At 43.4% G+C, this 21,949-nt stretch overlaps 3 protein-coding genes across 4 annotated transcripts in view; 2 read left to right on the top strand and 1 right to left on the bottom strand.

Moving 5' to 3' along the window:
* The window catches only part of LOC121604362 (histone H3-like), a 610,603-nt gene that overhangs the window by 37,749 nt on the left and 550,905 nt on the right, over positions 1-21,949 (bottom strand). The gene's annotated exons all lie outside the window — the stretch shown is intronic.
* Positions 1-21,949, top strand: part of zgc:163040 (uncharacterized protein LOC100038789 homolog) — a 408,070-nt gene that overhangs the window by 67,597 nt on the left and 318,524 nt on the right. The window lies entirely within an intron of this gene.
* Positions 565-21,622, top strand: ubn2a (ubinuclein 2a). 2 transcript variants are annotated; one of them, XM_041933827.1, is made up of 17 exons: positions 565-1,136; positions 2,020-2,136; positions 3,104-3,205; positions 4,059-4,169; positions 5,045-5,148; positions 6,827-7,385; positions 9,330-9,400; positions 9,758-9,887; positions 11,663-11,769; positions 12,018-12,128; positions 13,497-13,640; positions 14,709-14,759; positions 14,890-14,932; positions 15,752-17,275; positions 17,373-17,580; positions 18,592-18,660; positions 20,119-21,622. In XM_041933827.1, exons 1-17 carry the CDS (start codon positions 834-836, stop codon positions 20,163-20,165), a joined length of 3,801 nt encoding a protein of 1,266 aa, XP_041789761.1. In that variant the 5' UTR covers positions 565-833; the 3' UTR covers positions 20,166-21,622. The 2 variants fall into 2 exon arrangements, with proteins under 2 accessions (XP_041789761.1, XP_041789762.1); XM_041933828.1 differs by lacking the exon at positions 18,592-18,660.

Genomic DNA, 21,949 nt, shown 5'->3' with positions numbered 1-21,949 from the left:
ACAACAGAAGTACAGAAACTACAAGCATCAATGCCAAAGTTAAACGTAATCATACAGTTTATCGTCATTAAGAGCTGCTAAAATAAACTGTATATCAACAGGTGGTCATTAATGCCTGTTAGCTGGGGTGGTTAACTGAGATAGCCAATCATCTGGCTTGCCTTCTTCCGTTTAGGATTTGATGTTTGAGTGTGTGCGGGTGCCATTGTTTAAAAAAAAAAGAAAGGGAAAAAAACACAATTCAGCATTTTTCTGAATAGCCAGAAAGAAAGGCATCAAATGAAAAGCTCGATTCTATAAAACGAGATCAAGTTGTTAATGGACATCTGGACACACACAACGTGTTCACAGCCCGTCCTACACGTACACACTTTATAAAGGTCATAATAGTACTGATAGTGTTGTTATTATCGCCTGTTGTGATAGAGGCGGGTTTAGGATCGGGGCGCGCGGTGATTGGACGTGATGACCCCCCACCCGTGTCACGGCGCTTCCGTTTTGAGCTCACGCGCAGGCGCAGCGACCCCTCTCTTCTGATATTTTATTTACTCCCGAAACCCAAGATGGCTCCTGTGAATGTCTCGGTCCCATAGCAAATTGAGGATGCAAGTAGCTGCCGAAAAAACAACTTTTCCCCGACCGTCGCATCCCCTGGAGTTCAATTCGTATGGTGCGGAGGAGGCCCTGACGTCCGTCTAGGCACTGAGCAGCCGTCGGAGCTTCGCGAAACCTTCTTCAATCCACCAATTTGGAGTAGTTTCGCGAAGTAGCTCTTCTCCTCGCTGTCGCTGTCTGTCCGAAGTGAGGTTCAGACAGGCAGGCAGCTCATCCAAATGGCCGAACCGAGAAAAGTGCAATTTGTCACCCTCTCGGCCTTCGCAGCTGGAGCAGCCGCGGAGTCCAGGAAACGCCGGCTGGAGGATGAGGCCGACTTCAACTTCGGTAGAGCCGCTGAGGTCGAGGCAGCGACCGGGGCAGGAGGCGCCGCCAGCGACGATCGTCTCGGCAAAACCGGCGACAGGGACAAGGCAGGAGCCGAGAGGAGGGCGACGGTGCGGCTCAATCTGTCTCTATCCGAGCCTGACGACCGCTCTTCCGTCGAGTTTAATTACGGCGAACTCGTCCAAAACCTCCAGGTAGGATCTCCCAGTTTAACTAACATTACGAGGCCGAGTGAGACCGGAGATGGAGTTCATTTTATTGCTCTTGGAAGTGTTTGGACTTGTCATTGCTAAGTAATGGGGTGGGGGGGGAAGTGCACCTTGTCCTTCCGTGGACCGATGTTAGCGTGGCTGAAAGTGACCATTAGTGCGACTCGACACAAAAGCAGCAGCAGTTTTTTGGCCGCACAGCCAGCCGGTCCACTCTGCGAGCTCTCCAACTTCAGCGGCGCTCTAACACATTGTAGCTTTTTAACGGGGGACCTCCTCTTTTTGCACATGTAGAGACGAGGCTGATCTTGTGCCGCTACCTGTGTCCTGTTCACTCAGACTTGCCCAGCAACAGCCCAGTCACACAGCCATTACAGCACTTGGAAATGCCACATGCAGTTTGGCCCTCTGGCTGCGGGTGATAGATAGATGAGAGAGCATTGCTGATGGAAGTACCAGGATGTAGCATGGGAGCAAGGCAAATGTCAGCGCTGGGAGATCAAAGACGGGCTCGCCTCATTTTGATTCTGTGCAGTTTGAGATAGGACAGTTTTTATTGTAATCTTTTACGCGAGTGGGAAATTGAGCGGAGTTAGTTTGCAAACCACAGAATTAAACATTTTCCTTTTTTAATTCAAGTGTGTTCATGCCAGCACCATGTTTGACTTATTTTCTGGTCTTTTGGATTCAGTTATTTTAAGTTTTCTGTCAATGTTGTGACAATAAATTGATATGTATTGATTTTTTTTTTTTTTTAAGCTTGGATCCTTGAGCATAGAATCAGTGATAACATAGTACACTGAAGCTGTCACTGTCTGATCATCCCTGTTCATAATCTTTAACATTACATTTTAATTATTCATTGCAGGCAAAGAATAAACCTCCAAGTGTGACTTCAGCCCACAATCCTGATGACCCCTTCAATGATGACGAGAGAGAGCGGCTCCAGGTTGAGGCCCTGGCGAAAAAGTTTGAAAATAAATATGTGAGTTATTATTTATTTATTTATTTTGAGTCTATGCATTTGCATCTATCTGTATGCATCAATGGACTCTATGGTCATGTTAAAATTATAGCCCGACCACTATTGAATTTTTGAGGCTGATGCCAATGAAGGTATTTGAGAGTGATATACGGGCCACACACATAACACAAACAACACATTTTACAGCAAAAAAAAAACAACAACAACTTTTCAGTGCTCGCTGGTAGTCAACTAGTATAATGGTGACACTGTTTCTAAACTCTGTATCTATCTATCTATCTATCTATCTATCTATCTATCTATCTATCTATCTATCTATATATACACACACACATATATACACACACACACACACACACATGCTAGCACTCACTGCCCAAAATCACTAATTTGCCTCAAAAATCTTTACAGTCTGAACAACAGGTGACCTCTCGACTTTATCCACCCTTCATTTAAATAAAAACAACTCAACTACAAAACAAGGGAGTAAAATCTCTGCAGCAACAGAGGCGATAAGAATTTGAGAATTCTATATATCCATTAACAATCGAATGTCTTATATTAATTTTTTACAATAATGCAAACCATACATGTCTTTTAATAAAGACCCAATTTATTGTTTGTTTTTAAGTAGCAGTGGCCAAGATATTTAATTAGTGGGGCATTTTACAGCTGAAAAATAAACCAGTCACAGCTGTCTGATGGACAAACTATGTAATGGAGAAAATGTTTCTGTATAACTTCAAACATGTCCAATAACTCCTCTGCCAATATTGGCATGGTTGATTTATGGCTGTTTAATGTGTGTTTGTGTTCTTAAGAGGACCAAATGCCCTTATCACAACAGTCACATGGAGAAAAGACTTTTGCTCAGGGGCTATTTTAAGATGAAGGTATGAAAAAATGTGAGGAATTTTTATGTGGATCAAAACTTAAATTTTGTCATTGTTTTTATTCTATTTTTCAGGGTAACACAGGAAAGAAAAAGAGGAAGGACAGAATGCAAGATTTAATCGATATAGGCTTTGGCTATGACGAGACAGACCCCTTTATTGACAACTCAGAAGCTGTGAGTACCCTTCACTTTATTGACAGCGAGGTGATTTTTCACTTACGTGTCTGTGTTTTCCAGGATGTCGCTTTCATTTAGTCAAATGTCTCCCTTTAGTCTTTATAATGACAGTGCACATTGTTCTCTTCTCTCCCTTATTATCTGCTGATTAATTTGCCCTCATTGTCACATTTCTGAACTTCTGTTCTCTTGTTTTGTTGTGTAGAGGAAGGCATGATTCCTCCCTGGTTAAATGTTTCTTTCCTGACTTGGTGTTTCAATACAGTACATTCAGTGGTGCTTCTAAATATAGACGCTTGTCCTTTCTTACGATCAACCTGAGAATATGCTCTAAACTCATCCTCATAAATATGTATATGGTCCTTGTGTCCACACAGGGATATGTCATTGTTTCTGTTTGACAGTGTTTGTTGCTCAGTGTTCAGAGCATATCACTCTGTGTCTGCCTGCAACAGCTAGAATTAAGCTCTGTGTGTGGACCCTCTGCCATTTTATTATAATTGTTCTGTTGTTTTGATAGCTGTCCTCAATTTACCACCACCTGTTTGACCTCTTTTTTTCTGTTTTAATATGCTCCATGATGGAAAAATGTTTCATTTATGGCCTGGGGGGGACTGTGATTCTTTTTAGTAATTCATTTATTTGGCTGCACATCAAGTCGTCCGTTTTCACTGACCAGCAGAAGAGCATGAGCTGTTTTGTCAAATCTTAACAAAAAAAAATTTTCAGTTACTCGGTATGTTTGGAAATTCGCAGACGACATCTGCTTTTGTTATGTAAGAGGATTTATTGTTTTCCAGATCCCTATGATCTTACACCACAAACTGTCTTCTATTGTTGTTTTTCTCAGTATGATGAGCTGGTGCCTGCATCTTTGACCACAAAGCTGGGGGGATTTTACATCAACACAGGCACACTGCAGTTCAGAGCGGCCTCTGACTCGGAGGGAGAGGGGGACAAGGTGAGGCTACCTTAACGCCTACATAACTGAGCATGAAGAATTTCATGTCATACAGTTCCTCTTACTAAAATGGAAAGAATCTGTGTCTGTATATATGTTCTCGACAACCGTTCGTCTGATCCGCCTCACACATGCTGACTGTATGGCTGAGGACAAGCGATGCATATATAATCACCATTAAGATCAGTCCAAGTCAAACATTCGAAAATGAGTTGCAACGAAATTTACATTCACTATGAAAAACTAAGATGATAAGCTCATACCTCCAAATGTTTGGTGAACCATAATTTAGTGGTACTTGTAATTTTCATATGCAAAAGGTAACTTATTCCAGTTATTTGCACAATAGATCATGTGCCCAGTTCAGCAAGGCTTAACAGCACCTTTGACACTTTGGACAAACAGTGGTCTCAGCAATTGTAGTGTCATAGAAATTATATGGTTTTATTTCTAACTTTGAGGGCTACTAGCTTTATTGCCAAACCATGCATTCTGCACAATAAATAAAGCACAGTGTACTAGAGGAGAGTTGTGTGACAGCTTTTCATTCAGGTAAATAATATGGTTAGTAAAATTTGGTTTTCCCCATTATGACACAATATGACACGGCAGGATCTCATCAGTGTTGACGAGGTGTGTGAATGTCCTCTCAAGAGGAGCTTGATTTTCATTGCTTTCAGTAAGATGTGGTGTAGATGTAACTGTTCATCACATCAAGAGAAATCTCTGAAGGACATACTGCTGCACGCACACTCTCTAACACACACATACACACACAGCACCGCATGTGTTCCTCAGACCGAATTGATCGTTGGCCAGAGTGGTCTGTCGTCATCTGCTTATTTGAGTTAAGAGTGCGCATGCTTTTGTTTCAGAAGCTGAATGACAACAAGGAGCAGGTGATTAAGAAGAGGAAAAAGAAGGAAGTGAACAATCTGGAGGAGAAGAACCCGAAAAAGAACAGAGTACCTAAACAAGGGTGAGAATCATAGCAGCAACTGTCTGTGTTCATTTTATGGTTGTGTTGTGTCAGTTGGTGAAGTTACGCTTCTTCGTGTAAGGGATTTTTGAGTTATATTAATTAAGACGATGAATGGCTCCTGAGTAGCTGAGCAAGCTAAAACTCTGTTCTCTCCCGTCAGCAGACTATTCCACACATCTTTAAAATAGACTTTAAAAAAAATCTCCCACTTAATCCAGTGATTAATTACCTTTAAGACAGGCTATTGAAAAAATGCCACTTTAAAATGTCAAAAAACAAACAGTGTTATGTAAATGGACAAGTTTTTCTTCTGTGCGTGAAAAGTTGACCTTCTGGACACCCATGGATTTGTGGGCCACTGTGAATGTGTGATGACGCATTTGTCCACTCCATACCATGCCAATAATCCACCACCACCCTGCGTGACATTATACTCTTGCGCTTTTGTGCAGACCCTCTCATACATCTATCATGAGGCAGGGATGCTGACTGTGACTTGCTCTTAGTTGCAGCGACAAGCCAGCCACCTTCTAGAAAACGCTCCATTATCTACGCTCAGATAGGCCGAATACTCATGCCGCTGTTCTGAAAACAGCATCCAAAAATAGCAGCAGCTATTGCCATTGTGCCATTATGAAACAGATGATGTTATATAAGGGCATGTGTGTGTCAGATCCTTCAGAGGAGACTGCAGGTTAATCCGTCAGAATCCCCACAGTTCCACGCTCTTCCCACGTTGCTGACTCGTCTTTGTCAGTGTTTGTGTGTCGATGCCTCAGTTTGCCAGTGAAAATGTCTGTGATTTGTTGCATGGGTTTCATTTACTTTTAGTGTTGCACTTTTTACCTCCACCTACTTAGTTTCCTGTCCTTCTTTAAATATGATTTAAGTTGCCTTTATTAGCATTTGTTCATCAATTCAAATATGTCTGCTGTTGTGCCCATTTATGGTCGTTTCTGCCAGTTGGATAAACGGTCGACCAATCAGAGCTAAGTAGGATATGAAGATGTCCTCTTCCCACATAGCCAGCTAGCTTCATTGATGAAAAATGGCAAAAAGTGTGGATGACATTGAAAGCTGTAAGTCGACAGAAATAATAACACTTAAATTGGCATATTTTATTTGAGCAATGTGAAAAATTAATATCATAGTATAGCATAGCTTTTTTTTGTCAACTGAAAATTGCTTTGGTGGGAAGATATGACACTCGCTACGTCCTGGGCAAAACAAAACTAAGTAGCCTCCGCTTGCAAATATAAATAGGATAAAATCCACACAAAATCATATCCAGATTATGTCCAGTTTTTGGAGTATCTGGGTAATGGGTTTGTGCATGTAAACATATCATGGTTTCAGAAACCTGGATATCCTGTTTTTTTGAGCCCTTGGATAAAAACCAGGATACTGTGTGCATGTAAACACCTTATCTAGGTTTCTGATCATTCTGGTGGAACAGAGCATAGAAGCTGAGAAATCTAGATACACCTTTGATTTAATTAATTAATAACAAGGTTGTTTATGTTCCATGTGAACATCATCCTGATTAAGATCAAAACCTGAATTTGTGTGCATGTAAGCGTACTCAGGTGAAATGAGTCAAGTGAAACAAAGTGCCAATGCAGTCTGAGGCACTGTATCATCAACATTTTGGCATTGCTTTGTTTCCCTCCAACAGAGTGACGACTCTCAACCTCCACCGGCCAGAGAAGAAGAAGAGGAAGAAGCTGATGAAGGACTCGCTGTACCTGGCGGCCATGCTCCGCCGCTTCACCCGGGAGAAGGAGGAGATGAAGAAAAGGAACCCGAACATGGCTCATTCTGGCCTGGCAGGAGGTGCGGCTCACAAGCCTCACTCCACCAACTCAACAAACCACCTGTTGGCCTCTAACTCCACCCACCCGCAGGGCAACACAGCCAGCAACGACCTTTCGTTGGCAGACCTCACCTCGGACCCCGCTGTGATGTCACTGCTGGGCTCTGCCAATGAGAAGGAGCTGCAGGATCTCCTAGGTGACCTGGACTTCAGCTTGTTGGACACTGACCAGCAGCACGCCATGGTGGCCGCCAGGGAGAATGGCATCCTGGGAGTCGGTGTTCCGACTCACAAAGCAGGAGCAGGAGGAGGAGGTGGCCAAGGGCGAGGCCTGGGGTCTGCCAGCGGGCTGTTTTCTCCGCCCCCACTGCCTGATGGACTGCCTGCTCCTCTTATTAAACGCATCGAGGACCTGCGGGCGGTGAGTCAGCTGTAGCCTGTCTGTGGGTGGCTGCAATTACCTGTGAAGCCTCTTTACTGAAGTTAAACACAAATGTCAATCAGCTCAGGAAGTGGCACAAAATGTTTATTGTTGTTGTTTAGTCTAACAACAATAGTCTCTTCTAAAGTATTGGAGAAACACGTCTCCACGCTGAACCATGAGGGGGTTTTATGTAACTAAAACAGCAGGGTTGGCATCACAGCCTTTGAAGAAGTTCTGTTTTCTTGTTGCTCTTATATCTCAGAGACACAGAGTCAATCTGTAGCAGAGGAATGTTTTTCTAGATGTGGGTAAAAATGTAAAGCGAGGCAGGAGAGAGATGATGCAAGTGAAGGATACAGAGGTGAAGAGGAGAAGAGTGAAGAGGAGTGACGCACAGAAATAAAATTGTTTTAGGTGCTTCCAAAGAAAAGGTATTATATAAGGAACAGAAGTAATTTCCTGAATTCATTAAAGCAAATGTCACCTAGGTTGCTTGACCTGTAGCTGTAGTTGGACAGGAGTTACTGTGTGTTTGTCTCATGTTTTATTGAGTAGCAGACAAAATATGGAGCAGGACTGTTGTAATTTCTGACTGATTGGGCATTGACTTGTTAAATCACATGCTTATCATCACCATGGTTATTGCATGATGTTGCGTAAACATGTTGCTAAATACAGATCAGGAAATCCTTGACAGTTGCAGCGATCAGCAGGTGAGATTTAGCAGTAGTTTTAACTTTTAAATTTATGGTAAAAGCACATATCTACTATCAAGATGGCAGGAGTAAAATATGAGTGTGACTTTTTGAAGAGGGTTTATTATTGGGGCACGCAGCTTCGGTCCAAGGGCTGCTCATATGGCTAGTGTTTTAATGGGAACAATGACTAAAGTGACGTCTACATGTAGATCTATGGGAAAGACATCAGTGAATAAGGTCGGACATTGTGGTGGACAGCACACATTTTAATGACCATAATGCTTGTGCATTAGTGTGATATGTAAGGAAAAACAGAAGAGCGGCTCTTGCTCAGGTGACTGAAAATGTCAATGCAGGCCATGATCAGAGTGTGACAGCAACAACCGTCTGTCAACAAATACATAGAGAGGGATATTATAGTAGAGTTGCAGTGCATAAACCCCTCATTACAGAGATGAATGCACATCTGAGAGCTAAGTGGTGCAGAAACCATCAACACCGCTCTACAGAGATGTGGAAAAAAGTGATGTGATCAGATGAGTTGTCCTTCACCATATTCTCGACAAGTGGGCGAGTGCATGTGTGATGTACACAAAGAACAGTACAGGCCTGACTGCTTGACCCCTGTAAGTAAGGGGATCCAGTAGCTCTGTTGTGCTTTAGGGGGCTTTTGCTGGTATGGTTTGAGTCCACTGAGATCCACATCCAATCAAATAATCAGCGAGCAGAGGGGAAGAGCAGGGCGTGTGAGGGCGACGCTCTAGCTTGATTTAAATCTAATCAAATCCCTTTTTTGCTTAAAATAGAAATTAATGGCCTTCATTTTTTGCAATGTCTGCATGTGTAACACTAACTTGTAGCCCGGTATAGTTTGTAATCTTTACTTGCACACTGTGTGTGCACATATGTATCTATACTCGCAGTGCAGAGCGCTGCTGATCTCTACCCAATTGAACATCTATGGGAGATTTTGGACCGACGTGTTCGACTGCGCTGTCCACCACCATCATCAAAACACAAAATGAGGCAATATCTTTTGGAAGAATGGGGTTTATCCCTCAAGTAGAATCTCAGAGACGTGTAGAACCAATACCAAGGCACATTGAAGCTGTTCTTGTGGCACACGGTGGCCCAACTCCTTCCTTAGACACTTAATGTTGGTGTTTCCTTTACTTTGTCATCCATCTGTATTTGTACTGTATGGTACAGCGCTGGTATGCTGACTCAACCTTTTCTCCCACAGGCCTCGCGGCAGTTTGATCAGGAGGGCAGGAAGAAATTTTTCACCTTGGACATGAATAACATTCTCCTGGAGTGAGTAGGACAGCTTTTACATCACTGTCAGCCAGATCCCAACTCACTCTCCACCTCCCTGAGTTGTTCTCACTCATTTCCAGCAGATTTCCTTCGCTACCTCTAGTGCCGTCTTCCAAGTGTTATATTTACTCCCAGTTTGTGTTAATTACATGCTTCACATTTCCATTCCTCTCTTGTTTCTTGAACTTTATGTTCACCTTCCTCTCATTCTGTGCAACTACCCTTTATTCTTCCTCTTCCATTATTCAATCTCCCATCTCTCTTTTCTTGTGTATCCCACCATCTTTTTTTCCCTTTCTACTTCCACCGCCAAAACGGTCTAACTCTCGTCACTTTTTCTTTCCTTCCCCTCAGTATTGAGCTGCAGGTCCAGGAGCAGCCTCCTGAGGTGCGTTCAGACATCTACTCCCACATGGAGGCATTCGTGCCGTGCAACAAAGAAGCCCTCCTCAAACGCCTGAAGAAGCTCAGTCTCAACATCCAGGTGAGAGAGACTTATCTGTGGATAAAGTGAGAAATGCTCTCAGTTTATATCCATCTAAAATCTGATTCGAAAATGTCTTTCCCACTGCAGCCTTTTTTTGTTGCTTTGTGGTCATTAAAAGCCAGACTCAGGACAGACTGAAGCCTCTGAACATGTACCCGGTTAGACCTAATCACAGCTGGGGTTGCAGTGGTTTAGCAGTTTCACAAGTTTCGTCCCTGTCAGGCATAGTTTTTGAAGTTATAGTAAAGCGTTTTGTTCAACCATTCCATTCCCTCCATTCCTTCAAGGATCATTGTAACTGATAATAATAATTGTGTAATACCGTATATCATGATACTGTAAAACTGAGATATCTTCTGAGATGGTTGTCTTACCATGAAAACCTCATACTGTTGCAACCCTCGTCACAACAAAATGATTTTCTGTGGATCTCATCTGTTCATCTGAAATTATAATCACAACAGTAACTGAAATTCAGGGTTTAGGATGCTTCAAAGAAGTAGTTTATACAAAGCATCGTCCAAACACATATGAAGAGAAAAGTACTATAGCTGCTGTCGTAGAGAAGGGCGAGACGTCATGGCTGTCCCTCAGCAAAGGTGTTCAGAGTGTTGCCCTCAATTGTTACACATCAAAAATGAGGAGTAAGTAGTTGTGTGCATGAAAAAGGATGAGAGAGAAGTTCAAGTCCTGCACACGTCCTGAACAACCACTGTGCAAAGTGGGTGTGCAGGTGGACTGCTGGTTTCAGAAAGTTAAAGGAAATGCTGATAGTCTTATGTCATGCAAAGAAAAATAACCATTATATTTTAGGAGTTACTGTCATTGCTTGACATTAAACAAGCCTGAAGGGAACCATCGTCAGCGCAGGCTTCAAATTGATTTATACTGGACAATCATCAGATGAATTAGAAGTTTGCTTCTTAGCTGTGGTGGGAAAAATATATTTTCAGTTTAGGGCAAATTTGTTATGTAAGTTATGTAAGACTTCATAGTTTAAACAATGAATCTTCACATTTCAGCTGCAAGTATATTTGAAGTGAACTGACTTTGAGATTGCATGGTTACCTTTTCATGTGTCAGTTTACATTTCTTGCTTTTCTACTCGTGTTCATGTTTGTGTTGTTTTATTTATTATCATACCAATGATTTTTATGGATCCTCACTCTTATACAGAAGATTTGTATTATAAGCCATTTTGGGATTTTTCATTCCACATGGATCAGGGAAGCAACGAAATATCATTCCAAGTCAAACTCTGTTTACTGATCTGCATACTTCTTAGCATTTAAGCTGCTTCGTACAGCCTCTGTTGTCTAACCACAAAACCGATCCTCTTGTTCCTCCACATTATTTGTGCCTTTCGTACGGCTTTTAATGCCCAACCATCTTCAGTTGTTGATGCGTAGGCTGATTAGTGCAATGAGGACTGCCACTGGAAAAAAAGCTTCCAACTGTCTCTTGTCATGGACCATTAAAGTAGCATTGTTGACAAAATGCATCAACACGCTCTCCCACTCTCTCCCTCTGACTCCTCTTACTACACCTGCTTCTTCTCTTTTTTCTGGTCCCTCCTCTATATCATCTTTTTTCTTTTCTTTCTTTCTTTTCTTGCATTGTTGCTCTGCATCCATCTTTTCCCACTCGACTCCCACTGAATTCAATTTCCTCCCTCCCTCCAACTTTTCCCTGCCTTGCGTTCTTGTTTTTCTCCCTCCATCTGTCTTCCTCTGTCCTTAATATACCCACCTCTCTCTCTCTCTCTCTCTCAGGATGATCGACTAAGGACGCCACTGTTGAAGCTGAAGCTGGCGGTGTGTAGTGTGATGCCAGAGCAGATAGCCAGATACAACATGGACTGCATGGCCAAAGTTGCAAAGTAAGTAAATCCCTTTTTTCATTTCAGAAGACAGACAAGTAAGACACTAAGCAGGTGAACTCAGACTGAAACCTTTTGCCCTAAGTCGCCTTGTCTTCTGCGCCTGGCTTTCATCACTCTTGTTTTTGTGGGTGTCTTATGAAGTTCACCATCATTACCAACCAACCACTGACCCACATCTAAAAAAACTGCAGTGTGTGATTGTGTGCAAGTCCATTTCTATATTACTGAGACTGTGTTTCCTGCAGGCAGCAGTCAGAAGAGGGTGATAAGAACGGCTCAGAGGAGGAAGATGAGGAAAAGCCAGGGAAAAGGGTGATGGGCCCACGGAAGAAGTTTGTCTGGGATGACAAGCTCAGGTAATGATCCAGGACCATCCTGATGGAATAGTTGGCTGGATGGCCTGCTCTCTGTTAGTGGTGCTACAGGTTTGACTTTATCCCCTCCCATTTTCATCTTATCTCTTGGGTCTAACAGACCCTACACAGGCCTTCAAGATTGTTGTGACCAAGTAAGACCTTTTAAAGCAGGGGTCGGGAACCTCCGCCCTCCGGCAATTCAGTTCACTGTCTGGAATATTTCATGGAGATGAAGCGAAAACCTGTCATGGAAACTGTAATAGCAAATAGCTATGCAAGAATAAAAGCCAAAGACATGGGAATATGCTGGTGGGTGAGAAAACTCCTTCAGGCGTGTGGAGAGAGATTTCAGGGTGAGAAAAATAAACAAAAGGAACCGAGCATATTTGCTAAACTGTTTAATGTGGAACCAGCTGATGTGCCTGATGACCTACAACATGCAATCATTGAGCTGCAAAGCAACAACCTACGACTGTAAGCAGCTTTTTTTCAAAACTGACTCTTGCAAGGAATCAGTTCTGCTCGTGACTCACTGACCCAAACCTGTAAAAGCAGCTGTGAGAAGCATCATCATCCTCACTACCATCTGACGTCTGAAGTCTCCCCAAAGAGAAGCATATATTTTATAAGTCTGGACAGACACACATGTAAACTGCAACTGATTGGTGGGAGCATACAACCATGAGGCCATAGTTGTAGTTATTCCATGTCTTTGTCGTCCTTGTCAATTCCTGGACCTAGATTACCTACAATGCAACTTGCCAACAGTTCAGACGGAGATTTGAATCTGTTATATTAGGAGCTGTTAATGTAGCTTTGTGCCTCTAGCCTCAAGCAGATGAGGAGCGGGCTACAGAGGTCTGTTAAGGTCACTGCTTTTTAACTCCACATCCCCAGATTTCATTCATTTTCAAACTTGGAAGGTTCAGCCTGAGCTGATGCTGACTCAAGTGATGTCACTTGAGTCAATTTATCAGATTTCACACAGCTCCCTCTGGAGCCACAGAAGGATTTGTACTACTTTTTCCCTCATTACTCCACAAGATCTGTTAACAGACTTTGATGTGTGAAATCGTTGGAGTTCCCTCTTCAAAGTTACAGTGGAAAGCCCTGAAATTTATGCCTGCATGAATGTGGAAACCCTGAGTGAAGAATTAATGTCCTAATGAAATGAGAAAAACCTTTAGTCTGACAGCTTCTTTTCAACAGCTTCCAGATGATGGAAAGGTTTTTTTTTTAAGCACAGTCATTATTACCTCTGACTCACTGAAGAATAACAGTCAGTTATTATGTGCTCAACACCTGCAGCTCAATTCAGATTTTAATATTGGATGATTTGTGCTGAATTTAATATTTGTGTTTGTGTAGGAACCTGCTGTGCAGCTTGGTGCGAGTGAAGCTCAGCTGCTATGAGATGGAGAACCAGTGCTCTCTGTCTGTGGAGGACTACCTCAAGGCCTTCTTAGAGAATGAGGTCAAACCACTATGGCCCAAGGGCTGGATGCAGGCCAGGTCTGTCTGTCTGTCTGTCTGTCTGTCTGTCTGTCTGTCTGTCTGTCTGTCTGTCTGTCTGTGTGTGTGTGTGTGTGTGTGTGTGTGTGTGTGTGTGTGTGTGTGTGTGTGTGTGTGTGTGTGTGTGTGTGTGTGTGTGTGTGTGTGTGTGTGTGTGTGTGTGTGTGTGTGTGTGTGTGTGTGTGTGTGTGTGTGTGTGTGTGTGTGTGTGTGTGTGCTTCCAACAACAAATTAACAAATGAGTTAACAAATTCCTTCAGGGTGATAAGATAGTTATTGAAATTTCTCCTTGGAGTTTATCGCAGTGCTAGAACATATACTTTAGGTTTCAATGGAATGCTAAGATAATGTTTGAAATGGCTTACATTGGTGCTAACAATGGCTACTTAGCAGAAGAAGAAAATCCTGCTGTAACAACACTGACTAACATTAGTTTTCCAATTTAGAGGCTGGTATTGTTAGGCTCTATTTTCTTGTTTTTTTTATTTGTAAGGCCATCAACATTTCTGTTGATGTGTCTGTGCCCGTTTAAAAGTTGGTAAAATGGTAGTATCACACATTAATCACACAAGCCATGCAGCTATAGCTTATACAGCAAGTTATATTTGCAGTCAGTCTTCACTGCCAACCTTTCTCTAGGCTGGAGGACATAGCTCCTCCTGTGGCAATTGTTAATAAATATTACAAAATATGATTATTTTTTATTTGTAATATTATTTTAATATTACAAAAAAGCTTTCACCTTAAATGCTCTGACCCTGTTCTTCTGTGTGGGTCGGTCAGTTTCTCTGCATACATTTCTGCTGCTCGTAAACAGCCAAACACACAGACAGCCTTTCTCACAGGGGTCCAATTTTTTTTTGCCAAACTTGATCTCTCAAATTAGTAATGATGTATTAGTTGTAATTGAAAAATCTTTGCTTCTACGGCATCCATGAAAGGGATGTTCTTTTAAATCTGGTGACTTCAAGAAATTACTTGAGAAATTCAGCCCGACATTAATCCAGCCATTCTTGTCCTTTGGCGTTAGCGCTGTTTTTTTTATCACTGTGTGTTTCCTTTGCTCAGGATTTTGTTGAAGGAGAGTCTTTCCGTTCACAGTCACCTCACTGGAAACCTGTGAGTATTTAGTATTATCTCACACAGGTCATGTTTCCTCAATAAGCACTCAGAGATTTATGTGAGACTGGGCTTGAATGCAAAATGTAAATAGAAAATACTGAATGTCTGCTGGCATTTTTCTATACAGAGTCAAGAGGAGAATGGTGCCTGGGCCCAAGGCCAAAGCCAAGGTGAGTGACGGCTCAAAAATATCCATCTGATTTTCTTTCAACAGTGCAGTTAATACAATAATGTCATCTGAACCAATTTACCAAACAGTATTCTACCATGAATCAACAATATGATGGACTATACTCACTGCCTCATAATGTGTCTTGGCTGCTAGTATCATATTTGCTCAGTGTTGAAGACAGAATTGCTGTTTAGCCTTCATTTCATTTTATATTAGTAATAAATTGAAATGGATATACATGGTTGATCTTACAAGAGTCCTATTTTGTTATTTCCGTGCTGGAGGCTTATTTTAATCTTTGTAACTCTCACATGAAAGTTGGCATTTAAATAATGAAGAAGCAGGGAAAAGCCTGGCTAAAAACAAACACATTGAGTGAAACTACCTGTAGCCTACTGCAACAGCTCACATAGTAAGTAGAGTATCATATACATTTCCACAGCAGTAATTCCTGTATACTGACCATGCCGCAGCAGTGAGTTTCTCTTTTTTAATAGAAATGTTTTCATAACTGTAAGTAGTTTTGTCTTTGCCGCGCTCCTGATCAGTGTGAGGATACTGTCAACACATCCAGATGTTTTTTCACATACCGACAAAACTAATGTTGCAAGACTTTTAATATGAGTTCTGGAAGAAGTGTTGAGTTTCAGGCGAGTGTAACGTCTGTCATGACACTTCAGGAAGCGTAAAGTTTGCATTAATTGGTGGAAATTAAAATAAAAGCCTGGTTCTTTCTACTTCTCAGAAAGAAATATTTCTAAGACTTTACCACATGTTTTGGGTTATTGATACTGACCATGTGCCTTCTGTTCTTTAGGAGGGTCTTTGGATCCACAAACCACCCCTCACCATGACCTCCACCCCATCTCTGCCCACCTCCACATCCGCTCTGACCTCCAACCGCCAGCCGGTCTCCTCCTCCTCACCCTCGGAGCCCATCTGTCTGTCAGACTCTCTGGATGAGGATCTGACTGCTCCCTCTCTGGACTCCATCTCCCACGCTCTGGCCCTGCTCAGCAATGTATCCAAGGGTCTCGGCCCCTCAGACAGCCCCTTGTCGCCCCCACCCCTTCAAATCCCCACCTCCTCTCCTCCCCCCGTCACCCCTCACTACCCTTCAGCCTCTCAGCTCTCTGCCTCAGTCACATCCACAACGCAGCAACATTCCCTGTCTAAGGTGGAGACCGCTCAGCTGGCAGCTGCGCCTGCTGGGAACTTAACAGCAACAACGCTACCAGCCTCCTCTTCTACCTCCTCTTCCTTGTCTCCCGTTGTCGCCTCCATGGCTCATGTGCAGGCAGCAGGCCTGTCGCTGGGCTCCAGGACTACAAATGGTCCTTACCGCCAGATCAAGGGATCCGGCAGCATGGGCCAAACCCAGACTCAGAGACTTGTTACCATGGCATCACCCAATCACAGGCCAAGCTCGGTGATGGGCGGGAGTGGCAAAATGCATCCACACCCCTCCCCGTCGCCGCCGAAGCAGCGGCCTCCTCCCACAGCTTCCCCTCTGCTGCCCCCCCATCAGAAGGGCTTTGTTAGCCCGGTGGGGATGCTGGGAACTATGGGAGCCCCTCAAGGACTGACTAAGAGCAGTGCCAAAGTCAGTGGCATCAGCAGCAACGACAGCGCCGTCAGCAGCAGCATCACATCTTCTTCCTCCCCCTCCTCACAGTCCCGCTCCATCTCTACCTCCCACCCTGGCCTGCAGTCCTTCTGCCCTCCCTCCCCAGTGGCCTCTTCGCCGTCCCCCACCTCCCATACCTCACACTCCTCTCAAGGTAAATCCCACACACACCACCACCACCAGCCCAACTTCATCACCCCCATGCAGGTTACCCTCACCAAGTCCCCCCACAGCAGCAACTCCTCTCCCATCATCAAGCTCACCCCTCGGCCTCCTGCACCCACCCCACCTCCATCCTCCTCCCCCTCCCCGTCATCCTCACCCTCACACCCGCTCTCCCATCAGATGATCCCCAGCCAACAGCACCAGTACACCCCCAAAACCCCCAAAACTTTTCGGCCCCCCTTCAGTGTATCGGGCGGCGGGCAGGTGAAGCAGACACAGGGCAGCTGCAACTTTGCAGGAGGCCAGAAAACTCAGTCCACCACGAGCAACAGTAGCATCATCAACAACTCCATCAACAACAAGGGAGTGGTGTCAGCTGCCTGCAGCCACCCAGACAAAACTCCCTCGTCCTCTGCGCCTTCAGTCTCAGCCAATCACGGGCAGAGGCAGAGGATGGTGGGCGGGGCTAACCAGAGCTCAAAAGCAGGAAACGGTTGGGCGGCTTCAGGAACTTTGGCCACGTCCTCCACAACGTCACACCTCTCACAGGTTAGTGTCTAGGTTTTATGAGCTTGGATAACAGAGTCGCAGTTCTGAATAAGCAAACTTTGATTTGTGTTTTCTGTCTGCATCCTGTTTTCTGCAGGTATCAACAGCAGGCACTTCCCTCCTGGGCAGCCCCTCTGCTCTGCCCCTGGGCTTTGGGATGCTGGGAGGCCTGGTGCCCGTCTCGCTCCCCTTCCAGTTTCCACCGTTGCTCAATTTCAGCCCCCCCGGAGCCCCAGGGGCCGCTGGCATGGGTTCAGCCCCCAGCTCCAACTCAGGATACCCCCTAGCACAGAGCGACCTAATGGGTAAGTGAGCACAAAACACTAGATTTGAAAGCCGAAATACCAAAAAATTCAGAGGGAACCACTCGTGTTCAGCATTTTCACAAAACACGTGCAACAACATCAAGGGACGCTGAACAGACACAGCTGAACAGAAACAGTGGGAAACACGTTTTCTTGGCTTTATTATTTTTAAAGGATAATGTTGGTGATGATTATTTTTACAGTCAGTACAATCCACAACAAAGTCCAACTCTTAGTACTCTGATTTATCGACCCTAACCCACTGATTGCTAAATTAACCTGTAGGTATGTCATGAAGAAACAAGTTTCACAGTGCTTAGTGCAAACTTACTATATAGATAACCACTACAGGGCTGGACTTTCATTACTAAGATAAACAATTTAAATCACAACTGCAACGTTTGTAAGAAAAATGGCAATTAGATTCGAAGAGTTAATCTGCAAAAACAGTCTTAAATGAGACGCATGATTTCTGACAATGAATACGAATGGAGATATCTGTTTTTGCAGATGAACTCTTTATATTTCCCTCACATCGTTCAGCCCTGTGTGAAGGAGGGAGTGTAAAGCAGGATAGATGCAAGAAGTAAGGAAAGATTAGGGGACTAAAAGTGATGCATTGTTACCATTTACATATTTAAATTCAAACCTCTGCATGTTCACTGCGCGTCTGTGTTTGTGTGAGCTGATACTGAAATAGACCAGCGGTTCCTCCACTCTCTCCCACTGTCACCTGCGCTTCCAGTCTTTTTTTTTCTTTTTTCTTTTAACCACAGTCTCCCTCTTTTGTCCTCCATCTTTCGTGTCCGTCTCTGTCATCTCCATCTGTTGTGCCCGCGTGCCTCGCTGCCATTTCACTTTGATCCTCTCCTCTCTTTTGTTGCTTGTCTCCCATTCTAACACCCCCCCACCCCCACTCTGCATCATCTTTTCCATATTTCCCTTTATTGTTGTTGTTGTTGTTGTTGCTGCTGCCTTCTTCCCTCTCATCTTCCCTTCATCTCTCCTCAGATCTGTATAAGAGTCTCCAGTCAGGGTCGCAGGCTGCCCTACCTCCTCACTTGCAGCTTGCTTTCTCAGGTAATCTGCATTCCTCCTCCACTTCGTCCTCCCTCGCTCTCTCTCCATCTGTCTGTGTCAAGTCGACCTGTCGACCTCTGCTCAGCTGCGGTGTCGTTCGCTCTGTAACTTTCTGCTTGCTTCAGTATGTTTGGTGTTTGGCACACCTCTGGTTTGTCCTCTGTAGTCGCAGCACGATAGCCGCCTGTTGTAAAGCTATTGAAGCTAGCTGTTGTTTTCAGCAGGTTGCAGAACAGCGTGAGGATTCACTTGTACAGATGGTTCTTTGATATGAGAGCAGCAGTCTAATTAACATATGAAACACAGCGTTCGATTTGACTGTCTGAACCCTGAAAAATTAAAAACATTTGCTTGCTGATGTCTCGGGGAAATGTGTTTTGAAATTCTGCCTACCACAAAGTCATGCAGCTTTATCTGTGGCTGTATTTATAGCTGTAAAGAGAGACTTAAAGCACACAGTCAAGTCTCACCTGGATTATTGATGGCACTTGGGTCAAAGAACCATCTGAACATCTAAACCAGGAGACACAAACTCAAACACAGCTAATCCTGTTTGACAGTGTTGTCAGTGGCCAGTAAAATTCTCCTGCAGCCTGTTGCACCAGCGTGATGAACCTCAAACTCTGCACTGACGCTATTATAACTTACAATTCTGTCTGCCACAAACCTAAATGTTTTCATCATCTGTTTATATAAAAAGGCCAAAATCAGGTCTCCAAGCCATGACCAAATATGAAACCACAATCTGATGGCTCTCCAACAAGTAACAGCCAAATGAACCCACCCACCCAAATGGAGCCAGCTCAGGTTATAGTGCAGCGTGCTGGCAGCTCAATGACGTCATGTTTCTGCGGTAAACTGTGCTGCTTTTGCTCCTTCAGTTTGTGCAGCAGGTTAATGTTACAAAATGTATTGGACATGCTGAAAGCAGCGGCCTGATAAATACTGGACGTTTGAGGCCAATACCAGTATTTGAGAATAAAAAAAAATATATCAGCAAATATATATAGATATTTTTTAAATAAACACATAAAATTAACAAGCTCATTTGATAAGGATGCCTTCAATTTGGTTATTTAATAATTAAGACTAATAAGACAGTTGAGAAGTAAACTTGTCTCTGCTGTAAAAACGAGACACTGTTTCTTATCACCTCAAAATTACTGTATCTTTTGCAGTTTCAGAAGAGCGTTTATTTTATTGATTTTTGTCATCAACAGACAAGAAACTAACATTCGACCCATTGTTGGTCAGACATACAGTAGGCACACATATAAATGAGCACAATTAATGTGCATATAGAGACAAACAACTAAAGAAATAATCAAATAATGTAGGCAAGAAATGGAGGTTCAAGCCATGTGAGTGGTGCAGCAGGCTGCTCACGTCTGACAGGAGAGGTGATTTACTCTCATCTAGACGTCAAACGTGTTAAAGACCTCTCCCCTCTCCTCTCAGATGCGAACCAAAGCCAGGGTGGAGACATGAAGAGGAAATCCCACTGACCAATAACAGCGAGGTGACACCACAGCCTCCTGGACACATCCACCAATAGGAATCTTCACTTTGATTGACTGACACAGTGATGTGGTATAGGGGGGCGGGGCTTCACTGCCTCTTTTAAAATGGACCTAAAGGAGAATCAGTCTATCCTCGCTACAAGTGGCAATGACAAATTAATTTAACTGTATTTTCTAACGAACCGGGTATGAGAACAAGACGGAGTGAATGACGAGAGAACTTATTTTTTGTTCTGCTTATTTTTATTTTTGTCAACATGTTTACATATGACCGACCTTGATCACTGTGGAATGAGTGTGAGCGAGGTAGTGGTACAGTTGAGAGTAGTAGTACGCTACGTAATATAATTTGTATTTAAGCTTATGTGGAATAACGGGACTCTTGTTCTTGCAGTACAAAAAGAAAAAAGAAAACAGACCGAGTAATGGATTTTTATTTTTCTGTCTCTTGTCTCAGATGTGGGAATCGTCGTGTCCGTAGAAATTTTATTGTTGGTCACCTCTGCTCCCACAAATGACTGTTAAGTAGTAGCTTAAATTAATATTGATAAATTATTTGTAATTTACACAGGGACAAAACATGTTATGATGTGTGTGTGTGTGTGTGTGTGTGTGTGTGTGTGTGTGTGTGTGTGTGAGAGAGAGAGAGCAAGCGGTGAGGTTGATTTGAATGTGTGTGTGTGTACATAAATGAAAAAATACAATATACTGTTAATTTCTTTCCAGACTCTTCTGTATGAATGGATAAGGACGTGTATCCCCTTTTCACAATAATGAGCGAGTGTAAGTTTGATGCCCCTCTCTTGCTCAGTGTGTTTTTGGTGCTGTTTAATCACACTGGACCTTTTCTGGAAAAAAGACTTGAATTGACAAAGTTTTGGGCTCCTCTTCTGGAGAGAGGAGCCGCCTGTGAGAGAGGGGAGAAACGTCAAGATTGTAGCCTACTTGAATTGTCTTTTTTTTTTTTTTTTTTTTTGATGAGTTAAGATTTTTACTTACTTTCACTGCTTATTGACTCAAATCAACTTAATATAACACAACGCCTTAGTTTATATTGAAAACGTATGAAAAAGATCTATGCAGGACTGTTAAACGCTCAATGCAAAAGTGCAAGTCGTCGCTTGGCTTTCAACCTCTACTCAACTTGTCAGTGCATTTCTGGAGTTGTGAATGTTTGTAGATGTTATTATGTCATGTGAGACTCCTTTTTTGTGTGTTCAGACAGAGCGCAGAGCAAATTTTTGAAGCCCGTCAAGTCAATCGAGAGACGCGATTAGGCGCAAGCTCGCCCAAGGTGCCGCAAATAGCCGCGAGTTTCAGACGTTTCAACTTGAGCGGAAAAGTTGTGCTTGAAATGCTTGAAAGCGCAGTTGCGAGCAGCAGAGTGGATTAAAAAAAAAAAACCCAAAACATTCATTGGCCTCTGACCTGTAAATCCACACTGCAGAAATCAGGAATCTCTGACAATTTCTTGCCATTATGTTGACGTTGAGTTGCTAGCTAGCTTACAGCTAACATCATTGGCTGTTTGGGGCCAATAAAAAGTCAAAATGACATGAGGCAAAATTTTACCTAGGCTGTCTGTCTGAACACACCTTTAGAGAAAACTTCCCTCTGCTGAATACCTCCGTATACAAAACTGTTCTTCCTGAGTCTCTGGCTGTCCTCCCCTGACGAGTTTCCCGCCCTTCTCCATGTGTGTCTGACTGACCGGCTGCACCGAGAACGGCGCCAAAGATTGTTCTGTAGCTCACTTGTAGTAGATGGGG

Source organism: Chelmon rostratus, chromosome 3, assembly GCF_017976325.1.
Source record: "Chelmon rostratus isolate fCheRos1 chromosome 3, fCheRos1.pri, whole genome shotgun sequence".
Classification (NCBI taxonomy): Eukaryota; Metazoa; Chordata; class Actinopteri; order Chaetodontiformes; family Chaetodontidae; genus Chelmon; species Chelmon rostratus.
Note: the sequence above shows the minus strand (reverse complement) of the source record. Positions and strands in the feature narration are given on the sequence as shown.

Excerpts from the sequence above, each read along its gene's own strand:
- ubn2a (XM_041933827.1), top strand. The coding sequence starts at position 834 with ATGGCCGAACCGAGAAAAGTGCAATTTGTCACCCTCTCGGCCTTCGCA. Across the intron at positions 1,137-2,019 it reads AACTCGTCCAAAACCTCCAG|GCAAAGAATAAACCTCCAAG; the intron begins GTAGGATCTCCC and ends TATTCATTGCAG. Across the intron at positions 17,581-18,591 it reads AGCACAGAGCGACCTAATGG|ATCTGTATAAGAGTCTCCAG; the intron begins GTAAGTGAGCAC and ends ATCTCTCCTCAG.